This window comes from Sarcophilus harrisii, chromosome 1, assembly GCF_902635505.1.
Source record: "Sarcophilus harrisii chromosome 1, mSarHar1.11, whole genome shotgun sequence".
NCBI lineage: Eukaryota > Metazoa > Chordata > Mammalia > Dasyuromorphia > Dasyuridae > Sarcophilus > Sarcophilus harrisii.
In genome coordinates, this window is record NC_045426.1 from 606894119 (window position 1) to 606920588 (window position 26470).

Here is a 26470-nt window from a genome sequence, read left to right on the forward strand (position 1 = left end):
TATTAGTTACAACCAAGCAAATTGAAACAATTTGTTTAATGAATCCCCTTATCTATGGATTAGCAATGCAAAGCTATGCATCTGTTATTTCCAGTATACTTCCTCCATGGATACAGATTACAATTCTTGTTGCCATGGCCAAAAAACTTCATTATCCGCTGACCAATCTTATGGTGATGAGCTAAGCTGCTCTGCCCTTTCAAGAATGTTGTAAGGACAACTAGAGAGAAATGATTATCATGCACTTACAAAAATAAGTACTATTGAAATGCTAACGAGAATGTGATCTTGCTCAGGATTGTAAACCTGGCAAAGGTCAGTTGCCCCTTTAGTAATACCATTATCATCATCACAGAGGATTTATGGAGGGCCCACTTACAAGTGACATAATGTAATAAAGTAAATTAGATAGGCATGGCTTCTGACCCTGAGGAATCTATAATCTACAATAAATATATTAATTCATACAAGTGATTTGCATAAAGGAAGTAATATGTAGTAGGAGTGCCAAACAGTCTTGGAGATAAAAAAAAAAAAAAAAAAAAAAAAAAACTAGGTTAAAATCTTGGGCTTTGAGATGCTCTTTTTCTTTTTGGGAAGTGGCTAGGTTGTCAATGGATGATGTATTGGACTGGGGATCAGAAAGAATTGATACTTGCTAGCTGTGTGACCTTAGGCAGGTCTCAGTTTCTTTATCTGTAAAATGAGGATAGATGTGGTAAGACTCCAATAAGGTAACACATATAAATTGTTTTGCAAATTTTAAAGTGCTAGCTCTTATTAGTCTCTTTAAACCTCGTTTGAAGTGTGTGTGTGTGTGTGTGTGTGTGTGTGTGTGTGTGTGTGAAATCATCATGATATAAGAGATAGAAAACTGGCGTCAGAATCAGGAAGATTACTCTAGGATCTTAGGAAAACCACTTAACCTTCTTCAGTGCCCCCAGCCAACTCTCTTAAGATTCTTCACTCTCAAGTAGATTTTGATATGCTTGGGTAATGGGATTTCCTCACTGAGAGTTCCCAATGCCAATAAAATCGCAGATCAGATTTAAATACTTGCATCACATATCTCATAGAGTTGTTATAATAATCAAATGAGAAAATATATTTAAAAGCATTATAGGAATAATAAAGCACCACCAATGTTGAGCATTTTTATATTTCAGTAGACCAATGATCTTGTCAAATCTACCACTTTTTCCAGCAATGTAAATTGCAATCCACCCAAAGGATCACATTCTGTAATGACACTTTTCCATGTCCTTTTGTAGAAGATACTTAATTAATTTTTGTTAATTAATAGAACCATGGATAAGTATATCAGTCATTTATACTTTTGTGGGATTTTGAGACCAGAGAATTTAGATCTGGACTTTCAAGCTTATCCATAAAGTATAATTCCTCATATAAAATTTTGTCCTATGAACTTTATTCTGAGCTCCACAAATAACAAATAAAATGGACATTTCCATATACATCATAGGATAGAAAAGAGGATTGCCTATGAAACTGCAAATCTCTATTCTGTGTTGTAATAATAATAATAAAAATAATAATCAGAATTTATATAGCATTATACTTTATAGATATTCATTTAGTCCTCACAATAGCCCTGAGAGATAGGTGCAATTGTTATCCCCATTTCACAGATGAAGAAATCAAGGTAGACAGAAGTTAGATATCTTACCAAAAATGACAAAGATTGTTTATTATATATTCAAAAAGAAAAGCAAGCTCTATATAACAGAGATTTACAGGGTTTGCTTTTTTTTTTTTTTTTTTAATATACAATGCATTCAACATATATTATGACTCCTTCTGGTCTTCTATTCTCTTCTGTATATTTGCAAAAAATGCTTCAATGACTCTTTTCTCTTTCGCTCTTTTCTGAAGGCAACCTTATTTCCTTTCTTCCTATTTACTGCATCTCTTTTCCTGCCTCCCCCAAATAACAACAACAATAAAAAAGTATAGAAACACATGAAAGAATAATGCATTCATTGACCATGATGGGAAATGAATATTTTATTCTGCATCTTTAGTACATCATCTCTCTGGCAGAAATTGTATAGCATATTTACCTGCTGGTCTGTTGGGATTGTGAGTGGTCATTACACTGATCTTTCAAAGTTGGTTTTTTCTTTACAATCTAATTCTTTCATCTTAAAGATGAATTAAATGACTTATTGAGAAGGTGACTTATCCAATATCACATAGTTGTTTAAAAAAGTCTCTTGACTCCTTCCAAAATCAAATGAAACAAGATATTCTCTTTATATATATTAGATTATAGACAGAAATATATAGATATAGATAGCAACCAACATCATTATCATCATAGAATATTAGTGCTTTACAAATATTGTCTAATTTAATCCCTACAATCATCCTGGGATACATGCTACATTTATTACCCCCACTTTAGAGATGAAGAAACTGAGGCTTCTAGATATTGTGACTTGCCTAAAGTTACAAAGCTAGTAGGTTTCAGAAGCAGGATTTGAACCCACATTTTTCTGACTTCAAATTTAGTTATTTATCCACAAGAGCATGCCTATCAAAAAAAAAAAAAAAAAAAAAGCATAGTGCTTTAAAATTTGCAAATCTTCTGTAATTTTGCTTTCTTTCCTCTGACATTACCTCTCATTTGCCTTGCACATATCTTGTTTGGACACAGCCATTGTACATTGTTCTCCCAACCCCCTTTTGACTGTGAGTCCCTTGAGAGAGGGACTATTTTTAAAAAATTCTTTTGCCTGAATCTATATCCCCAGAATTTACTTAATACAATGCCCAGCACATGATAGGTGCTTAAGAAAAGCTTGTTTATTTCTGATTGAAGTAAAGGATTTAAAAATAAATCCACAAAGCAGTCACAAGCTACAAAAATCCAGTGGTCAAAGAACAGAATGACTTTTTAGAGAAGCTGTTTTATCTTCAGCAATAAAAAAGCCTCAGTATACAGTTAAAGCAATTCTTGCTTCTCACAATGACTCTTTTTAGAACTGAACCTTGAATTACAAAAGGGCCAGAGAGTTTTAACCAGAGATCTTGCCACAATCATTAGCCAGCAAAGAAAGCTCTCTGTGTGTCCACGCCCTCTCTGGAAGGGTTTCCAAAATCACAGCAGAAATTGGACTAGAGGTAATATAAGGGAGGCTGGGTCCTCATTTTGCTCCATGAACAACATATAACGCAAGAGATGAGTTAAGAAGATGTACTCTCCCATCCATAGGGCCTCTGGCAACTTCATTCCATCATCGTCATTTTTATAGATGAGCGCAGAAAAGCACAGGGACATTAAGCAATCTGCCTGTGGTCACCCAGCATTCAAGCAGCAGGCTGGATTGGTGCTCACAATCCCCGAAGTTTCTAGTCTGACAATCCTTGCCAACCTGCACCCTCTGGGGAATGGCGTAGGACTAAGTAGCTGGCGATAGTAAAGAACACTGGAAATGCTCTGGCTTTGTATTTTGCCAAGCAAATAGCAGGATAGTAATTGTGGGGCTCATTTGATTGCCTTTCATATGACTAATATAGATGTATGATAACAAGCAGTAATTTCACACTTAAGTGGCTGGGCCAGGTGATTATGTCCAGAGCAATGGAATGTTTTGCTGGGGTGATTCCTTCATGTTTATATATTAGATACTGAATCTTTTTATGTTTCATCATCTTTACTATATTATACTATAATAGACATGCACTGGAGAACTTCACATTTTCCATTTGGGCATCAGATCAAGGTACTAAGTTGTTGGCTTCTCATATCGTATCACAAGATACAATATGGCTTCTTGTGAGCCCTAATAAGCTCTCCAAATTTTGATTTTGGTTTTTTATTCATTTCACAGATATCAAGAGTCTAAAAGTAATTAATCAATTAGCATACTTCTAGATGGTATTCTGTGTTTACAAAAACATAACAAAAATAGTTGCTTTCTTCATTGAGCTTACATTATTGAAAGAGGAATATACATGTATAAGCAAATTAGGTTCTTGGGCCAAATCTAGTCTATGAGCTAAGAATGGTTTTTTTTAAACAATATTATATAAAGTTTTATTGTATTTAATTGTTATTGCATTGTATTTAGCCCTCAGGCAATAGTTTGCAGACCTCTAATATATGAGATATATGTGAAACAGCTCTGAGATAAGTTTTTGAATGGAAAGGTATTAGCAGGTAAGGGTGAGGGAGAATCAGGAAAGTCTTTATGTAGATAATGGCACTTAAGTTGAACTTTGAAAGAAAGCAGGAATTCTAAAAGGTGAAGAGTAAGAAAGGAAAGAATTACAAGACGAGGCCCAAAGATCTGAATTAGGGACTCAAAGGAGCTAGAAAGGTAGTGTGATTGGACTAAAGAATGCATAGATGAGATCAATGTCTAAAAAGGCTTGGTTTTGATTCTAAGTGTAATGGGGAGTCATAGAAATTTATTGAGCAGAGGAATGACATAGACTGTATTTCAGTAATATCACTTTGGTAACTTGGCATAGAATGGCCTGGAGACAATAGGGATTTGAGGCAAGGAGACCACTTAAGGGCCTGTTGTAATAATCTAGGCCACTTTGTAAGCAAAGAGAAGGGGAAAAAATGTAGATGATTCTTGTTGACATCAAGTTGGAATCTGTTCCTTTGCCTCTATTTTTGTTCTTGATTTTTAAAAAATTGGGGGGAGGGACGGCAAGGTAATCAGAATTAAGTGACTTTCCCAGGGTTACACAGCTCTATTTACTCCACTGCCTAGCTGCCCCAAATTCTGTTCTTAAAAACCCCATAGCACATATTCTTCCATATTCTAACTTTTCATGTAGTAGAATGTAATCATTATATCCTTTCTTGCTATCCAAGTTTTTTCTTGTCCAAGCTAAACACCCCCGTTTTCTCCCCTGATCTTCACATGATATAGTCTTGAGTTTTCCCATGATCTTGGCCACTTTTTCTGGATAGTCTCTGGCCCTTTCTAAATTAACTAAAACATCAGAATCATAGCATTATATAATTAGAGATAAAAAGTCCTTCAAGCCTAACTCATTTGATAGATTTTAAAAATGGAGGTATTGATTGATGAAATGACTCACCCAAGAATGCTTAAGTTTTAAATAGGAAAAGTGACACTTGAACACAGATCCTTGGATTCAAAACCCAGTGTTCTTTCTACTGTATCATACAATCATAGATTTAGGGCCAGAAGGGACACAGTCTAACCTTCTTATTTTTAAGAGGAAACTCTGTGGAGCAAAGAAATGGGATTATCTGCCCAGGGTTGCCCACAGAGTAAACAGCAGGTCTTGGATTCAAACAAAATATAGGCTTTATTCCATTTTACCTTAAAGGACTTAGAATTGCATGCTGGGTCTGCTCCTTACTCCCTGTGTGATTCTGGGCAAGTAACTTCCAAACCAATTGAACATGTATTTAATTCAATTTCATAATATCCCTATGATCTACAAAGGGGGTTTTTTCTTTTCTTTCTTTCTTTTTTTATTTTTTTTCATTTTCTGGATAAAGAAACCTGACAAATGGTTAGATTGAAGAACATACAGACCCAGAATGAGAGGTAGGCATGGAACGCAGGTCTTGGTCCAAAAGGGATTGCCAAGAGGCAGATTAATAGTTCTGTCAGTGGGAAACTCTAAATTGCATCACACTCCAGATGAATTTTATCTGAGCACAAGCTTATAAATACCTGGTAGCTAACAGAGGGTATGTATGAACAGGGCTGAACCAGGCTTCCTTTATCCGTGGCATGCTGTCATAGATTAAGAGGTCCTTCTCAGTCAGCATAACCAAGGCTGGCTTCCAGTTCTTCTCATTTTCTCCTGGCACCTGAAATAGAACAGAGAGAGACTCTGTCAAACAAAGCCAGAGAAGGTGGTGCTTGGGAGGGAGGAGTTGGCAACCCTACAAACACAGGCCCTGATAACAGGAGAGACTATTATTCAGGTTGAAAAAAACAAAATGGTAAGAAACAGACAACAATCTTCTAGTCCTTGATCTTTGGGAGAAAAAAAATATGCCCTCTTGAAAAACACCTGGTATGTCTGCTAAGTGCTACAGAAGTCAGATTCCCATGCCAAACAAACATTTGTTGCCTTCCTTAGTTTCTTGCCTGCCACTCATTTCTGAGACTTTTATTCCACAGTTAAAAGCATGGAGAGGGGGAAAAAAAAACATTCACAGCTGGTTCTCTATTATACTGCATTTGTGCTTTACAAAACAGTAAGAGTTGAAAGCTTTGGAAAGAACAAGTAACGGCCTTGAGAAATAAAGGAGAAGGAAACCTTGCTAGGTAGTTGTTACATTCTGCAGTCAGCTTCACAACAACGTCATTCTGATGCTTATTACTATTGTTGTCAGTTAGCGGCTCATCTCTGGGATTTAGGTAATTATCCTCAGTCTATCTGGATGGTCTTGTTGACAATTCAGAAACATCAACATGGTAGTCATGATTTTCTGTTCAGCTATTTTTCAATCATGTCTGACTCTTCATGATCCCTTTTGGGGTTTTCTTGACAAAGACACAGGACTGGTTTGCCATTTCCTACTTTGGCTCATTTTTACAGATAAGGAAACAATGACTTGTTAGGGTCACTAAACTAGTAGGTGAGGCTGGAATTGAACTCAGATCATTTTAATTCTAGGCCTGGCACTCTATCCACTGTGTCACAAGTTGATTATTTATTTTACTTTTGTCTTTGTATTTCTAATGCCTAGCATAAGTGCCTCGCATATAGTAAGAACTTGATAAAAGTTTGATGAGTATTTTTTTTTTTACATTTAGAGACCTTTCTTGACAAGACCTTTTCATCTTTTCCCTAACTTCTTTAAAAAACTTTTCCATCTGTGAAATGTCATCTTTTGAATTGGCCCTCCAAGAATGAGGGTGAGTAATTTCATATTCTACTTCTGGAAAGTTACCCCCAATTTATTGTTACTTTGGTAAGACAACTGTTTCAGATATGTGTGTATGCATGTTTATGTGTATATACATACATACACACACACATATACACAAATACATATGTATATATTTAAAGTGATCTTGGAATGGTTAAATAGGTGGGCAAATTACTTAATCCTGTTTGTTTCAGTTTCCTCATCTGTAAAATGAGCTAGAGAAGGAAATAGCAAACTGCTCCAGTATCTTTGTCAAGAAAACTCTAAATGGTGTCACTTGAAGTCAGAGTTGACTGAAAACAATGAACAATAACAACAATTTGAATGAAAGGGGAGATTCCCTTTTCTACAATAAAAATACTACAATAAAAAACTGGAAGATTTAGATGAACTGATAAATAAAGTGAAGAAAACAGAACCAAGAAAATAATATAACATTATATTGTGAAAATAATATAATATATAACAATATAAAATAAACAGTAACTACAATAATGTAAATGAAAATCAAAACAACTGAAATGTAATATTGTGATATTATCCTAACCAAAACTGGCTCCAAAGAAGAGATACAAAGAGGCACCACTTGCTCCTTCTTTGCAGAAGTGAGGAACCACGGCTGTATATATTGGATATAATGTCATACTTTAAAAGAATATTTATTAATTTTGTTATACTTTTTTGTTCTTTGCTATGAGATAGTGAGGGATACATTGAGAAATGAAGATGATCTAAAAACTAAAGCTATCAATAAATTTTTATTTTTTATTTTAAGAAAAATAATCTTCTTACCCTTAAACTTTCCTAGGAGTCATGATCTGGATCTTGCCTTGTAGCATGTTCATTGTTTATGTGACACATTCTTTCTATTCTTAGCCTCTTCTCTCTATCTCCCACCCCAAGTAAGATTATAAATACTCAAAGATGGGTACTGTCATTTTTTTTTTTTTTGTAAATAATACCTAGAATGATGTGTCTGGCAAATAATACAGTAGGGGCATAATAGACATATGTTGAATTTTAGAGTAGGTCATAGCTTCAGAGATACTCTAGTCTATCTTTGTACTTGTGAAGATGAAGACAAACCAATATAGAAAAATCATGGCCTGTCCAAGGTCAAAAGCTAGTTAGTTAGAATTATAAATAGGACCTAAATATTCTATCTTGTTATATAAACAATCTAAGGGCAGTTATGTGGTATAGTGCATGGAGTATTGGGTTGGAAATCAGAAAGATTCATCTTCTTGAGTTCAAATCTGACCTCAGACATTTACTAGCTGTGTGACTCTGGGCAAGTCACTTGCCCAGAAGGCTAGATTTACTTTTAGAGAAGTTCAGAATCCACAGAGTTTTTAGAGTTATAGAGTTTTTAGATATAAATTCTTCGGAGGGTATAGAATTATCTTTCAATCTCTATAGTAAACTTAAGCAATTACTTATCCAGTCAATCAAAAAGCATATGAGACAGAGCACAAGTTTTTCCAAAGAGGTCAACCCATAAACCTTTCTAAGCATGACCTATAAATTTTGACTTCTAAGTATCCCCACAATATCATTTAACCTCTATTTGCCTCAATTTCCTCAAATGTAAAATGAGGATAATAATTATACTTACCTCCTAGAGTTGTTGTGGGAATAAAATGAAATAATATTTGCAGAATTCTCAGCACAGTGCCTAGCATATATGAGGGACTAAAAAAATTGCTTTTTTCTTTTCCTTTACTTCTTTTTTCCTCTTTTCTTGCTCCTTCCCTCCTCTCCTTTTCTCTTCCATTTCTTCAGCCCTTTCCTCTCCTCCCCCTTTCCCTTCTCATCTCTTATTCCCCATCTTCTCCTCCTCTCCCTTCTTTTCTTTCTCTCCCTTCCCCTGTTTCTCCTTTTTCTCCTCTCCTTCCTTTTCCTTCCCCCTAAATATGATAAATGGTATGTTAGGTACTAGAGGTAAATACAAAACAATCTCTGACCACAAGGAGCTTATAGTCTATGCGGGCATACAAAAAGAACACAGATGAATAAATGAAAAGAGATTAAAAAGTAATTTAAAGAAGAAGAGATAATTAGTAAATGGGGAATCAGGAATCACCTCATGAAGGAAGCAGAACTTTGATTACGCTCTGTAGGAAGCTAGGAATACTAAGAGACAGAAGTGGGGAAGAAGTTGTTTCTAAACATAAAGCACCATCTTAAAAATAGTCTTAATTTTTTACTAATTAAAGCTTAAACTGGGAAATTACAACAATGAAATGGAAAAAAAGGACTCTAGGTGACACAGTGGATGGAACATTGATTTGAAATGAAGTCAGGAAGATCTGAGTTCAAATTCTGCCTCAGACTTACTAGCTTCTGATCCCAGGCAAGTCCTTTAGACTTTCTGTGCCTCTGTTGCCTCACTGGCAAAATGATGGACTCAATGACTTCTAAGGTCCCTTCCTGTTCATTTTTTTTTCTCACTGCACACACTTCAAAACATGCCAGTATGCAAAATTTTCAGGATCCTGCAACATTTATTGATTGGAGCAATGCATATGTAGTAGGCAGAATATCAGCCAGAATCATCTACCATGTAGACTGGGCTGTTGGTTTTGCCTAAAAGTTTTTGAAACCCATTCTCAAAACTTAATTAGTCCAGGTGACTAAAGGCTCAGTTCACTGACATCACTTCTTGATTGCCCAAATACAAAAGGTCACCAGGCACCACAATTTCTTTGTGTAGTATCCTTGATGGATATCTTTATGGATCATCTTTCCCCTAGAATTGCTAAGTAAATCACTTTTTATTAACTGTTGAATGACTATCTCATTTTGTTCTAATACTGGATCCAAATGAGCAGGGGGCTGACCTGAGTCAGTCTCAAGACTACAACACCATTCAATGTAGAGAAATTTACTTCATGCCATGAATATTTTATTTCAATAATGCTTCTGTGTTCAAGCTGTCATATTAATGCTACATAAATAAGGGAATAAAGGTCCTGTTATCATGATAATGTTTGAATATCCAAGGAGAATAATATTATCATGCAGGAGAATTTGAAACAACACCTTGTACCACTTTGGATTCAAATAGCAACTTATTCAAAAGTAATATTCTTCAGGAGCAAGTGCTGTGCTGTTGTTCTGGTGACAACATCTATTTCAAAGCCCCTGTTTCTTGACACCTAAGATATCCCACTTTTAATTCAACCATCATGGAGATGTGTTATCTCTGTTTTAATAAAATGTGATGAACAAAACAGATGTGACTTCCATCTCAATTCCAGCATGCTGTCACTAGATGCTTCTTGAACAGGACATTTTTCAACAATTACTTCTGCCTCTACTTTAATGAAAAAAGAAAAAAAAATGAGAAAGCAATAATACTGTGAAGAACAGTTGATCCAGAAATTATTCTGATACATGTTCTCAAGAGAAGGTAATAATTTATTTCCACCTGGTTTTCCTGAAAAGGCCTGCTACCCAATCAATAAAACAGGTAGGGAACATGTATCTGAAAGGCATATTTAAACTAGAGACTAGCAAGTTTTCTTCCATCACCAATGGAAATGGAATAAGAAGAAAGGACTGGAGATGGAATGCAGAAGGAAGGATTTCAAACATACTTGAGAAGAATTTCCTCCCTGTTAAGTAGTAGATTTTATAGATCATGCAATCTTCAAGTTGGAAGTCATCTGAGAGAGCACTTAAGTCATAATAGAGGAATGTGCTCAATGATACCTGTGACAATTCATTGCTTTTCTTTGAATATTTTTATGACAGAGTTCATTAATTTTTAAGGAAACCTATTCTTTTGGATAACTGCATTTTACTTTGCTTTGACTTTAAAAAAGCTCTAGTGCCTTCCTATTTCTTGTAGATAATACAAACTCCTTTGTTTATCTTTTAAAACCCTTCATAATCTGGTGCCAGCCTATCTTTCCAGGCTTATTACATACTTTATTATCTAGCTGTAGGCTCCAGAAATAGCCCTATTGCTTGTCTGGACTTGGCTCACTAGTAAATGGGATTGGTTGGATTAGTTGAATACTGAGGCCCCCATAGTCTCAATACATGATACAAATAATGCTTAAAGGTAGACTGGAACTACTCTGAGAAGTGGTATTTACATAAGTACTTTGGATTTTTTAGGACAGACAAGAGGAAAGACACTAAGAGGTTCCAAGAAGGGGAAGAACATGGTCAGATCTGTATTTTAAGAAGATTTGGTAGCTACATGGAGGACAGATTGGGGAAGAAAGAGACTGAGGGTAGGGAGAATAATTAGGATTTTAGAGCAGTTTAATAAGAAGGTATAGGGATCTGAAAAAACGATTTGATTGGTGGACAAATTGGTAGGCAAAAAATTAGATGATAATGGAATTTTTAACAAGACAGGTCACTGTGTGATTATTTTTTTTTAAATGTTAAAAGCAGAAATAAGCTAGGATTTATTACTCTAAAAGGGGATACAATAATTTCCCAAATTAGCAAAAATCCAGAAAACAAGACCTCAGCTGAATATATAAAACATCATTTTATACTGATAATCATTAGTGTAACAGTTTGTTTCAAACCGTGGGCAACAGGACAAAAAATTAGGCAGTCAATCTCTATCAACAAGCATTTATTATGTGCCTACTATGTGCCAGGTACTCTGCTAGATTGACAGAAATACAAGAAAAAAAGGGATTGATACTTATTTGCAAGGAACTCACATGCAAATAACATACATCCAGTGCTTGTCACATAATAAGCACTTAATAAATACTAATCCAGTTTCATTATTTGAGGCCCAGTTTGGACCTAGTACTCAATGAATGACCTCTTCTTTCCATATGCTATGAAAAAATTGATTGGTTTAACTAGTTAACTAGTTTTTGTGACTCTGGAAGGCTTGTTACTTAACACATCATAATTTGGGAGCTTGAACAGGCCTTACATCAACCTTTTCATTATTTTAAGCAATGAGATAAGTGAATTACTTTCCCAATGCCATACAACCAGTTGATTTTAGAGTCAAGATGGTATCTTAGGCTTACTGCTTCCCAGCCCAATTCTCTTTCACACCTTTCAACAAATATTTATTAAGCTGCAAGATAATTCAGTGGTTTGCTTTAACTCTTAGGAATTTGACATGTGCAGGGTTCCACACTGCAAAGAAAGTATAGCAGAGCACTGTGTACATTGTCAGATTTTCTTATATTGGTTAGTTTTTTTTTGAAGAGGTAAGAAGACTTGCATTTTCCAGACATGATCAATGTGTGGATTTGATTTATTAGACTATACTTATTAATTATAGGAAGGTTTTTTTAGGGGGTTGTTGTGGGGTATCAAGTATGTGGGAAATAATATTAATTGTGTATCATTCAAAAGTGTAAGAAAGAAAAGAAAAGAAAATCAAACAGTTCTTAAAATGTACAGCAAGGAACCGGGGAATGAGACAGGGATATAGACCAGAGCAGTTTGGTACTATTATGTAAAATATAAACATTTAAGATAAAATTATGACAGCAAAAGTTTAGTTGCTCATAAAATACAAATTTTCTTTTGTATATTAAAATGTTCATATTTGGAGGTGCTTATTAAGTTCATAATATTTTATAAAAAGATAATAGTTTGATAGATTGAGAGTTGGAAGGGGTTTTAGATAGCATCCAGTTCATTTTATAGATAAGGCCACTAAAGTCCAGGGAAATTAAGGGATTTGCCTGATGCCGCATAGTAAGTATCAGAGGTAGGATTTAAGTCTCAGTCCCTACAATCTAGAGTCAGAAAAGTGGCACCTTCACTTGATCCCTATAGAACCAAAAAGTCAGAAACATGGGAAAGAGCATTTCAGGCAAGAGAGGAATAATGCATAATGGAGCCAGGAGAGATCAGAATGTGATTAAGGATCAGTAAGTGATTCTATTTGGCAGCAAATAGGATGTAGAAAAGGGAAGTCATGTGATATATGTCTGGAAAGGGAAGGTAAGTAGGCCTTGAATGCCACACTAATGAGCTTATGTTTTATTTCCTAGGTGAAAGTTTTTGATCTTGGAGTGATGCGATCAGACCTGTGCATTACAAAGATTGCTTTAGTAATGATGGATGGATTATAGAGGGGAGATATGGTAGTCAAGATGACTGATTAAGAAATTATGACATGAGGCAATGAGAGTATATGCAAAAATATTGCAGCAGATTTTTTTGTGGTAGCAAAGAATTGGAAATTTAGTGAATGCCCATAAATTGGGGAATGGCTGAACAAGTTGCGGTATATGAATATAATAGAATACTTTGTGCTATAAGCAATGATGCACAGGCAGATTTCAGAAAAAACCTGGAAAGATGTATATGAACTAACACTGAGTGAAGTGAGCAAAACTAGAACAATGTACATAGTAACAGTCACACTGTGTGATGATCAATTATGATATACTTAGCTCTTCTCAACAGCACATAGAAGACAGTTCCAAAAGACTCATGATGAAAAATGCTCTCCGTACCCAGAAGAAAAAGAAGGGAATCTGAATGCAGATTGAAGCACATTATTTCCACTTTTTTCTGTTTTTTTTTTCCTTTTTCATGGTTTTCCCCCTTTAGTTGTTTCTTTTATTTTTTTACAACATGACTAATGTGGAAATATGATTAAAATAATTGAATGTGTATGTTTGCTGTCTTAGGGAGGGGGGAATGAAAGGGAAGGAGAAAAAATTTAGAACTCAAAATCTTATAAAAGTGTATGTTGAAAATTATCTTTACATGTAATTGAAAAAATAAAATATTATAAAGTACGGGGAAAAAGAAATAAGGAAGGCCTGAAACAGGGGGTACAAGTATATGTAAAAACGAAAGAGGCAGATGGGAGAGAGATCCCTGAAGAAGAATCAATAAGATTTGGCAACTGATTAGATGTTATAGGGGAGAAATAGGGAAGGACCATAAATATTTATGAGATTTCAAACCTAGATAACTGGGAGGATGATGGTGATTCTTAGATTAAGAAATAGATAAGAAAGAAGGAAAAGATGAGGAGTTAAGTTTGGGGCATAAGATCATAGATTTAGAGTTAGAAAGGATTTTAGAGATAATCTAAATTCAACTTCCTCATTTTGGGAGCTCAGGAAACTGAGGGTCAGAGATATTAAACAACTCTTCCATGCTCATACATGGAGGAAACAATGGATCTGGGATTCTAACCTTGGTTTTCTGAGTATAAATTCAGCACTCTTTTCATTGTGCCATTCTAGTTCTTGCCTTATGTTTGAGGTTGGCAAGAGCTCATGTAGGTCAAGGTCCAGAGTAAGTAGACAGTAATGTGAGATGAAAAGCCAGTACAGGGGAGAGACTTTGAAAAAAGCTACTTGCAAAAAGGTAATAATTGAACCCACCATGTGGGTGAAACAGCCAAGAGTGAGAATATAGGCACAGGAGAGAAGAGGATCAAGAAGGGGGCTCTCATGGACACTGCATGAGGGAGGAAGTATAAACTGATACAGAGTGAAGTGAACCAGGAAAACACTTAATATAATGGCCACATTGTAAAACCAAACAATTTTGAAAGACTTAAGAATTCTGATCAATGCAATGATCAACCAAGATTCCAGAGAACTAATGGTGAAATATTACCTGACATAGAAATGAGGAACTCATGGATCATAATGAGATGTACATTTTTAGACACACCCAATACAAGAATTTGTTTTGCTTGCTTAGACATAATCATTACAAGAATTTTGTTTTTTTGTTTTTGTTTTTTCCAGTGGTAGAGAAAGGAGAGAAAAGAAATGGTCATTAATTGAAAATAATTAAATAAAATTAGTACCAGGGAAAATAATTAGAGACAATAATTATTATCTTGTCTTCTGTTCTGCTACATTTCATAGTACCATCTGTACTCTAGCATAGCTCCACTTTATATCTTTCCATATCCTCTTCTTTACCTTTCACAGCTCCAGCAGTGGGCTAGTGGGAAAGTGGAGGTGTGAAAGGGGCAACAAATGAGTGATTACCAGCATGGAAGAAAGGCAGCTTTCAAAGCAAGAAAGGTCAATCTCCACTTTCATTTCTGAGGTAGCTGTTATCACTTCTATTTTAATCAAAGCATTTCAGCCGAGGTTGCTAGGAATTTAGAATAAAGGACAAGGTATCTGTGTAATAATAATTAGCACTTATCATCTTCAAAATGCTTTATAAACATTAGCTAATTAATCCTCCAACACCCCCGGAGGCAGATAACCATCACCTCCACTTTACAGACAAGAAAAAAGAAACCAAGAGATTAATTGACCCAGTCGAAGACAGAGGGGGCCCTGAGTAAGAATGCACAGAGACTGTGAGAAAGCCCTGCTTCTCTCCCTTGAACTGGACCCCCAAAACAGACAGGATCAGGAAACAGAAGTGGAATGGTTGAAGAAATATTTTTTAGAAAGAGTTTAAAGGATTTACTTAGTTCATGGGACTCCCAAAAGAGTACTGCTAGAAAAACCAGAAAGAAAAAAAGACAGAAAATGAAAAATAGCATCTTTTAATCTGTATTCAATCAATATCAATTCTTTCTCTGAAGGCAGATAATATGCTTCATCATGAGTCCTTTGGGATTGTCTTGGATCATTGTATTGCTGAGAATAGCTAAGTCATTCACAGTGCTTCATCAAACAGTATTGCTCTTGCTATGTACAATGTTCTCCTGATTCTGTTCACTTCACTATGCATCAGTTCACGTAATCTTTCCAGGTAATAATAAGGCCAAGGAGAGACCCCTGAAGCATAACCTTTTCAACTTCTCTACAGATTGACAGTGATCCATTAATCTTTTTTTGTATCTGATTGTTCAACCATTTCTCAATTCACCTAACTGTGCTATTCTCTATCCAATAGCTTGCCATTCTGTACACAAATCTATTGGGAGAAAAATCATCCAAACTGATCTAGGTGGGCAAAGTCAGTGTCAAAGCAGAGATTTAAAATCCTTTTTCTTGATTCCAAATCTAGTGCTCCTCCCATTAACTAGACAATGCCTGAGCAAATATGATACAAGAAAATGAGTATCCGATTATTCACAGAAGCCATTACTGATACAGAGAAACAGATGCTTCAAATGTCTATGCACAAACACACAGGCTATGAAGAATAAACAAAGTGAACCAGGGAGCTTATAACAGTAGGAAGAGACTTCAGATTGTGTTATGAATATTTTCAGCTTCCTACCATTTTTAGTAATGTCATGGAAAATAACTGATACCTTATAGTAATATTTCCAGTCCTACTTTTTAAATACAATCGTATTTGACATCTGATATCTCTGGGATAAGATCTATAGTATCATTGGTACAAGCTGGGGATAAAACTCTCTTAATGCTGATTGGCACATTTTCTGTAACTGGATCCTTTTGATAGACTAATAAAGCTTATAGATAAAGTTTTCTTAAAATAATGTTTGTAAATGCATAAAATAAATTAAATTACAAAGGAAATCAATTATAATGATTTCCAATTATCAAAATATTTAAAAACAAACTTCAGGATAAAAGCTCCTACCTAGTTTCTAGTTACCTAGAATGTTGAAAGACTAATTAAGTGACTTGCCTGTAGCTATGTCAGATGCAGAACCTGAATTCAAGTCTTTTTATTTTCAAGGTTGGTTTCTATCTACTATGCCCTGCTTTCTCTTGCATGCTACCTAACACCATAAAACTATTTAAATTATAGTAGGGCAACAAATAATAACCCGCCCTCTTCCATTAAGCTCCTTTTTATTACATAAATGTTTCCCTAACAAGTCATAAGTTGGAAGGCGCATCTTTCCATCACAGAAATGAGACAGAACTCTCGATTCAGAAATGTAGTTTCTGAAGAGTCACATAGGCCTAATACTGAGCAGGAAGCATTTGAAGTTTTTCTGGTTCTAAAGTGACTGATTCTGTTGGTAGAATTTTCAAAATGAAGGGCCACTGCTGCATCCTAGGATGTGGACCTGAAAAGCCAACATATTTTACTGAGTATATAATCTATCATAATTGCTAAGAATTCTATTCATTTCCCCAATTAATAAATGTTCAAAGGATATGAATGATTTTCAGGTGATAAAATTAAATTCATCTATAATCATATGAAAAAATGATTTAAATCACTCTTGATCAGAGAAATGAAAATGAAAACAACTCTGAGGTACTATCTCATATCTTTCAAATTGTCTGGGATGACATAAAAAGATAATGGTAAAAAGGGGATGTGGGAAAACTGAGATACTAATGCATTGTTGGTAGAATTATGAAATAATCCAACCATTCTGGAGAGCAATTTGGAACTATGCTCAAAGGATTATAAAACTGTGCATACCCTTTGATCCAGCAGTACCACTGTTGGGTCTGTATCTCAAGGAAATCATAAAAGAGGGAAAAGGATCCACATATGCAAAAATGTTTGTAGCAATTCTTTTTGTTGTGGCAAAGAACTGGAAAACGAGTAGATGCCCATCATTTGGGGAGTGGCTGCCTAAGTTACGGTATATGAATGTATTGGAATATTATTGTTCTATAAAAAAAGATAAACAAGCTGATTTTAGAAAGACTGGGAATGATTTACATGAATTGATACTAAGCAAAACAAACAGAATTGGGAATATGTTGTGCACAGCAACAGCAAGATTATGTCATGATCAACTATAAAAGACTTGGTTCTTTTCTCCATGGTTCAGTGATTCAAGGCAATTCCAATAAACTTTAAATAGAAAACACTATTTGCATCTGGAGAGAGAACATGGAGACTGAATATAAATTAATACATGCTATGTTCCCTTTCTTCCTTTTTTTCTTCTGATTTTTTTTCTTTAGTGGTTTTTCTCTTTTGCTTTTGTTTTTCTCTTTCAATGTAATTCATAAAGAAATATGCACATTTAAAAATTTTGTTAAGGGACAGGTCAATTCTCCAAGAACCTCCTCAGCTGTGAATCATAACATCTGAAGGAGTTGCAAGGCAGCCTTTGCTGACACAAGTGTTGCTTGTGGACTGAGAATGAGATAAATTAGAGGCAGAGGGAAGAGAAGAGAGGTCAGATAACGCAATGGCCTCTCAGTCAGAGAGGTCAGAACATCAACTGCCTCTTAGTCTCCTTGTGTCATCCTCTCATAAGAGGAGATCCATTCTGGGTTGGATCTCCAGCAGCCACTGTCAGGTGGCTCCAGCATATTCCAACAGCTCTCCCATGTATTCCAACAAGATTTAATGTACATGTTTAACTAGAAAAAAATTTAAAATAATATATATGTGTATATGTAAAGAATTCTATTCACATTAGAAAGTCATCATTTGGACTTGGCCATCCTCAGCAATGAGATCAACCAAATCATTTCCAATGGAACAGTAATGAACTGAACCAGCTAAGCCCCGCGAAAGAACTCTGGAAGATGACTAAGAACCATTACATTGAATTCCCAATCCCTCTATTTTTGCCCACCTGCATTTTTTATTTCCTTCACAGGCTAATTGTACAATATTTCAGAGTCTGATTCTATTTGTACAGCAAAATAACAGTTTGGTCATGTATACTTATTGTGTATCTAATTTATATCTTAACATATTTAACATCTAGTGGTCATCCTGCCATCTGGGGGAGGGGGTAGGGGGGTAAGAGGGGAAAAACTGGAACAAGAGGTTTGGCAATTGTCAATGCTGTAAAGTTATCCATACATATAACCTGTAAATAAAAGGCTATTAAATAAAATTTTTTAAAAAAGTCATCATTACTGATGAATGTACATGTTATAGAGCTCATGATTCCCCTAATAATCCCCAAAGTTTTCATAGCTCTTTGGGGGAAAAAAATAAAACATAGTTTTTTAAATCACTGAAATTATTCTTGGTGTTGGTCAAGAGGTACTGATTACCTCTTGTAAAGTTTGAAATCCAGCTCTGTGATTGATTGATCTGTGTGTGATACTGGGGAAATTGATGATCCTCTCTGGGTCTCATTTCCTTATCTGTAAAATGAAATAGTTGGGCTAGACCACAAAATTAAGAGAATCTCAAATCCAGAAAGGGCCTCTGAGATTATCTAATCTAACCTGTATCAGGGCAGAAATCTCCTACATGATAATCCTGGAGATCAGTGGTCATCCAATCTTTATTTGAATACTTCTGATGAGGGATAATCAAGTATTCCTAGAGGTAATAAATTTCACTTTTGGATAGTTCTAAATAGTAGTAAGTTTTTCTTTATTTCAATCCTTCATTTGCTCCTCAGCCTCCATCCATTGTTCTAGATCTGCCTTCTGGTGCCAACAGTTGTAGTGTAGTGCCAAGAACACAGGTTTCTGAGTCAGATGATCTGAATTCAAAGCCTTCCTTTGACACTAAAGATTTGACTTTGTCAAATCACCTGACACCTCTGGGCCTCAGTTACCTCATCTGTACAATGAGAGGTATGGACAAGATTACTTCTGAGGGTCCTTTCAAACTCTAGAAGCTAGGATCTCTTCTAAATCTAATCCCGCTTTCTCAAGTCAGCTTCTTAATTGCCCCACACCTTAGCACGCTCTCTCTCTCTCTCTATCTCTTTCTCTCTCTCTCTCTCTCTCTCTCTCTCTCTCTCTCTCTCTCTCTCTCTCTCTTTCCTTGTCTCTGTCTGGTTCCTGTTTCTGTATTTCTTTCTGTCTGTCTCTCTGTGTCCCTATCTCTCTCTCTGTCTCTGTCTCTCAGCTAAAATAGGACCAGCTCCTTCCAATAATCTTCATATTTCATACTTTCCACTTTCTTCACCATTCTGAATCTACTTTGCTGAACATTTTTTAGCTTGTGAGCATCCTTCCAAAATCTGAAACTTAGGACCATGGTCCTCCAGCTCAAAATCCTATGGCCACAACTAAGCATCATACTATACTATACCAGGCCGTATCATAGGAAAGGACATTTCAGCCATTTTGTGTTTTTGGAGCAGATCTGGTAAGACAAAATATAATCACTTTGGATGAATTTTCATTCTCAGAATCTGTTAGCTTAGAAAATCCCCTGGAAACAAAGCAAATGCTTTCAGAGCTGAGCTGAACTTTCACTAACAATAGCCTCTCAACCAATTCAGTTCAACAAAATTAATCCAACCTCCTAAATAATGAGTTTTCCATTAACATCCGCCTACCCAGAAAAATAGCTCAGAAAATATTTCACTAATGAATGTGCTCCCATCCTCTTACCCCAACCTCTAAAAACAAACATAAGAAAACTGAGATGAGGGAAGAAACTAGCTTTCCCTGCAATTAGGGGATCTTAACTTTTTTATGTGTTGTGAACACTTTTGGCAATCATGTACAGCCTATAGACCCTTTCTTAGAATTCCATTTATAAAAAAAAAAAAGTGTAATTCACAGGATTATCAAGGGAATCAATTTTAACTTTTTAAAAGGGTCAAAAAAGACCCTAGTTGAAGAACCTTTGTCTTAAACCACTCAAAAACTCAGTTTTTTTTTTTTCCCTCTGAGTACCAACAACAGGCAATACCTAGATGGTGGCATTTTGCCCCCTCAGTAACAGTCTTTCATCCACTCTCTTCAACCCTGTTCTCTTTTCTTTTTCAAGAGGTGGTAGCAGTCCACGTTCAGCTTCCTGGAATGGATGAAAGACTACTTTTAATCTGTGATGTTCATAGATAATTAAATTAGACTCCTCGGTCTAGTCTGGGAAGCTATTTTATATTTTCATTAACTCAAAAGGGCCATTTCAATTACATTCCCTGTTTAGTAAACAAATTATCTTTGACTTGCAGGCTTCATTTCCGTAAGACCCAGGAAACATGCCCTTTCAAGAGCTGTGCCACAGCCATTGCTGCTTTGGTTGCAACGGCAATTTGTGATTTTAAAAGGGGTCCTTTAGAAAGTCAGACTGGGAATCTTGGGATCTAAAAATGAACAAGCTTACTTAGTTAAAAAAAATTATATTCTGCAGCTTTGACTGCTTTTTTGCCTTCAAAACACAAGTGATTGGCTTCAGTTGTGTGATATCTCTCTGTCTTTCTGTCTCTGTGTCTCTGTATCTGTCTGTCTGCATTTGGTTTTATTTTATTCACTTACCATTCTCTAAACTTTCCACCTCCAGGCCTTTTTTGAGACTGTCCCTGATGCCTAGAAAGTATGACTTTCTCACTCCTGTCTCTTTGTATCCTTAGCTTTATTTATGGTATAACTTGGGAGCCACCTACAGAAGGAAGCCTTTCCTGATCCCCTCTATTGTTAATGTTCCCTCCTTGAAATGACTTATTCATCTGGAAAAATATTACCTCACCTACCACTACACACCTCTCAGACTGGCTAATATGACAGGAAAAGACAATGATAAATATTGGAGATGTGGGAAAACTGGGACACTGATACATTGTTGATGGAGTTGTGAACTAATCCAATCATTCTAGAGAACAATTTGGAACTATGCCCAAAGGGCTATCAAAAAGTGCATACTCTTTGATTTAGCAGTGTCTCTTCTGGGTCTGTATCCCAAAGAAATCATAAAAAAAAAGAAAAAGGACCCACTTGTGCAAAAATGTAGCAGCCCTTTTTTTAGTGGAAGAAACTATAAACTGAGAGGATAACCATCAGTTGGGGAATGATTGAATAAAATATAGTATGTGAATGTAATGGAGTATTATGTTTTAGAAAAAAGATCAGCTAAATGATTTCAGAAAGGCTTGGAGAGACTTATGTGAACTGATGCTAAGTAAAGTGAGTAGAACCAAGAGACCATCGTATACAGCAATAAGAGTAAATGATAATCAACTCTGATGGACAAGGCTCTTTTTAACAATGAGGTCATTCAGGCCAATTTCAATAGACTTATGATGGAGAGAGTGATCTGTATCCAGAGAGAGGACTATGGGACCTGAATGTGGATCACAATATAGTATTTACACCTTTTTGCTGTTGTCTGCTTGTTTTTTGTTTTCTTTTTCATTTTTTTCCTTTTTGATTTGATTTTTCTAGTGCAGAATGATAAATGTGGAAATATATGTAGAAAAATTATACATGTTTAATATATATTGAATTACTTGCTGTCTAGGAGTGGGGGTAGGGACAAGGGAAGAAGAAAAAATTAGAACACAGGGTTTTGCAAGGGTGAATGTCAATAACTATCTTTGCATATGTTTTGAAAATAAAAAGATATTATTTCAAAAAGATATTACCTAACCCCAGGAGAATATAAGATCTGTGAAGTCAGTGGTCATTTTTCATTTTGTCTTAATTATTTCAAGGTTAGTACAGTACCCTGTATATAAGAACCATTTAATAATGCTTACTGAATTTTAGCTATCCATCAAAAATGAAAATTCCCTGAGGAAGGGAATCTCACATCTTAGTCTCATTCTGAGAGGCAGCATGATATTGTGGATGAAACAAAGATAACTTGGATTCAAATCCTGCCTCAGACACTCACCAATTTTATGAGACCCCCTCCCCCCACATACATTTCTCCCATACACACCATGATCAATCACCTAGGCTCTCTCCACCTCAGTTTGCTTATCTGTAAAGTAGGGTAGCAATTACTTTATTGAGTTGTTGTCAAGAACAAAGAAAATACTGCATGTAAAATATTTTCAGAACCTTAAAGACATTTGCAAATGTCTATTGTTATTGACATTTTGGGGAGATGATACCTTCTGGAGAATGCTGAATAAATCTAGTATATTATGGCTCTTACTTGGAACAAGTCATTTCAATTGTCTAAGTCTCAATTTTCTCATTTATAAAATGAAGGGGTCAGACCAACTGAACACTAATTGAATTTTAGGAGCAGCTAAGTAACACAGTGAATAGAGTGAAGGGCCTGGAATCAGGAAAACTCATCTTCTTGAGTTCAAATCTGGCCTCAGACATTTATTAGCGGTGTGACCCTGGACAAGTCACTTAACTCTTTCTGCCTCAATTTTTTTCATCTATAAAAGAGCAAATGGAAAATCATTCTTTGTATCTTTGACAAGAAATTCAAAATGAGGTTATAGTCAAACATGAATGAAAATGACTGAATATCAGTAACATCTTTCTTTTTAGTTCTATGAGTATATTATATTGATAAAGTAGGTGACATAGTAAATTGAGAGCAAGCCACCAAGTCAGAAAAATCTAAACTTAAATCTTAGCCTTAGATATTGTGTAACCTTAAGAAAATTATTCAATTTATACCTGCCTTATTTTTTTTTGTTTGTTTCATATGTGCTAAATGGGATAATACTAGGGCCAGTTTCACAGAGTTGTTATGAGGTCCAAATAAGATAATATTTATAAAGCACTTTTCTAATTTTAAAAATGCTATTTAAATACTAGAGACTATCATTACCCCCATCTCTCAAATCCCTTTCTTTTCTGAATATAGTCTAGGCTTTTAGGTTCATGCTTAATAATATATTATCTTCACATTGTCATTTAATTGTTTCATGTCCTTATGGCTATGTCTTGTGCTTCTGTATTTCCTCCTTTTTCCCTGCCTCCCAATCAAGTGTCTGCCTGATTGCTGAGTCCCAAACAGGCTTTCAGACCATACTTTTTTGCTGTAAAACCATTAGTAGAGGATGCAGCAATTTCTGAAGAACTTAAAAAAAGGGGCCAATGGAAATACATGTAGAGGAGGTGAATAGTCTGCAACATATTATACATGAGCAGTTGCAGAAAGAGATGAATAAGTATGTTACCAAAGATATGGAGGGCAAGTAGGTGGCACAGTGAATAGAGTGCCAGGCCTATTCTCAGGAAGACTCATCTCCCTGCGTACAAATCTGGCATTCTACTAATATCTAAGACTGGGCTGAACAATAGAATCATAGCCAAAGTCAAGGTGCAAGCTGGAAGATCTCCCTTTTGATTCTTACAAGTAACACATCATTGACACACATAGTAGGCATATGATAAGATTTTGTTCAATTGCTTTGGTAACTTTATAGGCAAAAATGCTGAGCATCATAGCATTTGAAAGCTGGAATGAGCTCAGATAATTTCAATAAGTCTAACATCCAGTGAGGAAGCCTAGTTCTAGAGACATTAGGGACTTTGGTCAAGGTCACACACCTCATTATCAGCAGAGGTTGGCCTAGGATTGAAGCCTCTTGGCTCCCAGATCAGTGCTCTTTCCACTACCCCCTGGTGAAATCTGGGCTTGGCTACAACTCCGTAGGTTTGGTCCTTTTGGCTGAGGTAGTAATAACTCTACTCCAAAAAATACAAACCAGTCCCCACATAGGCACATCTCCTGCCTCTTGGAATTGGCACAGGGCCATTCCTGCCCTCATTTATCCCCACCCCACCCCCTCCAGATTCGTTTGATTCAAGGATGCATCCTGGGGGGAAATGGAAGAAGGGCAAATAGGATGCTGCCAGTGCCTCCCACGTTAAAAAATAGGCGTCTTTCATCTGCTGCTGCACCCTCTGTAGTTGTACAACAGGAAACAATACAAATGTTATTTTCAAAAAGAAAAAAAAAAAAAAGCTGTGAAAATACAAGGTGGTGTCTGTTTATCATCCTGTGTCCTTTCTATCCTGATTCTCCTCTCCATTAAATGCCATTGACTTTCCAGTGAACAAGGATTGTACCATTCTCTTTCTTTAATGAAGGGATAATGAAGGACATTTCAAACCCTTTTGTATGTTCTTCAGGAGCTCAGCCCGAGTCAGGGAAGCTATGAATTGACAGGCCAGGGTAGTACCATGGCATAAGGACATGAGGCAATACAAAACAAAACAAAACAAAACCAGAATCTCTTCTCCCCCCAAAAAACCCAAACAATAAAAAACCTCGAAAAACTCAGCTGCAGTCCCTGCCTTTAAGGAAGTCACACCACTTTTTGGGGATGTGGATGTGGGTTTTAGACATGGTATCTGAGGATAAAGGAAGGCAGCTACTATTGCTGGTAGAGGTGAAACTGGATACAACTATATCACCTTTCATAAGAATTTGTTTAGCTCTAGCTTAATAATACTAGGAGTTAGCATTAATATAGTGTTTTAAATTTTGCAAAGGATTCTTGTTTGTTCCTCACAGCAACCCTCCTGAATTCACTGAGTTTTATTTGTTATCCTTTACAGATAAGAAAACTGAGGTAAAGTTTATGTGTCTTGCTTGGAATCACACAGCTAGTGAATATCTGAGGATAGGTTTGAATTCAGGTCTTTATTTGAGGTTCAGGGTTCTAACTAACTTTGTGCCTCCTAACTTTGGAGTGAAAGAATTGACCCAAGAAAGCCTTCAGTTTATGGAAAATGGCACAGTTGGACTTGACTGGTAACCCTGAAAGTTTCCCTTATATAAACATGTATGACCAATGTGGAAGTGGGGGGTGGATACAGAAGAGTACCTGGGCTTTTTGTGCCTCATAGGTCATAGGATCAGAGCTTTGGAACTAGAAAGGACTTTAAAGACCATCTAGTTCAATTCCCACATTTTACAGATAAGGAAAAAGAGGAGCAGGATATTGCCTTAGGTCACATAGCATTAATGGGACAATAATTAAAGCATCAGGCCCAAAATCAAGGATACTCATCTTCTTGAGTTCAAATTTGGCTTCAAACATTTAATAGTTGAGTGACCCTGGAAAAGTCACTTAATCCTGTTCCCCTCAGTTTTCTCATCTGTAAAATTAGCTACCTACAAAACAACTGATCAACAACAAAGGTCACACAATAGAATTAAAAAAAAAGTTTTTAGTAACTTTAATCTTCCTATACTATCATGTTGCCTCAAGGCAAGTTTTTCTTTGAAAGACCTTATGACCATGCTGGAGACTTATTTGCTGACCAAGGTTTACCCTATTAACATCACTTGAAAGGTAGTTTGAAAGCCAATAGTCATTTCTAATTTGTGGATCAATCTGGTCAGGAGAGGCAAGAAAGCTGTGCCCAAATGACCTACTACTGTATTCTAGATGAGCATTTTCCCCCCGAGATAGCTAAGGAATCCTCCTTTTGTTAAGTGCATCCAACGTATTTAATTTCATTCTATTTTCAAACCAGATGCACCTGAATGGCCTGGTGTATCAACAAAAGTCTTCTATTTTCTAACGAGCAGCATGTAAAAGTACCATTGATCCTAATTTAATTTGAGACCTAGAGCTTCAAAATTAAAGAACTGACAGTAAAGGGAATGAATTTAACTTTAAAGAATCTTAGAAAAGCCTTTAAAAATAGGATTTTATGCCATCCATATCCAGAGAGAGAACTATGGAAACTGAATACGAATTGAAGCATACTATTTTCACTTTTTTCCCCTCATGTTCCATTTTGTTCTGCTTTTTCTTGCAAAACATGACAAATATGGAAATGTTAAAAATGATTATATGTGTGTGTGTGTGTGTGTGTGTATAATATATTAACACAACCTATATCAGATTGCTTGTTATCTTGAGGAGGGAAGACGTGAGAGAGAAGAAGAAAAAAATTTGGAACTCAAAATTTTACAAAAACAAATGTTGAAAACTATTTTATATGTAATTGAAAAAATAAAATACTATAAATTTTTTCAAAAAACCAAATTTTTTTGAAATATATGAATATATATATGTGTGTGTGTATGTGTGTGTGTGTATATATATATATATATGTGTGTGTATATATATATATATATATATATATATATATTTTC

At 35.7% G+C, this 26470-nt stretch overlaps 1 protein-coding gene across 1 annotated transcript in view; it reads right to left on the minus strand.

Annotated features, from left to right (window-relative positions):
* The window catches only part of SNTB1 (syntrophin beta 1), a 310326-nt gene that overhangs the window by 43359 nt on the left and 240497 nt on the right, over nucleotides 1–26470 (minus strand). Inside the window, exon 4 of the mRNA XM_031947152.1 lies at nucleotides 5691–5830. Within this exon, the coding sequence (XP_031803012.1) occupies nucleotides 5691–5830 (140 nt within the window). The remainder of the gene's footprint in view (nucleotides 1–5690; nucleotides 5831–26470) is intronic.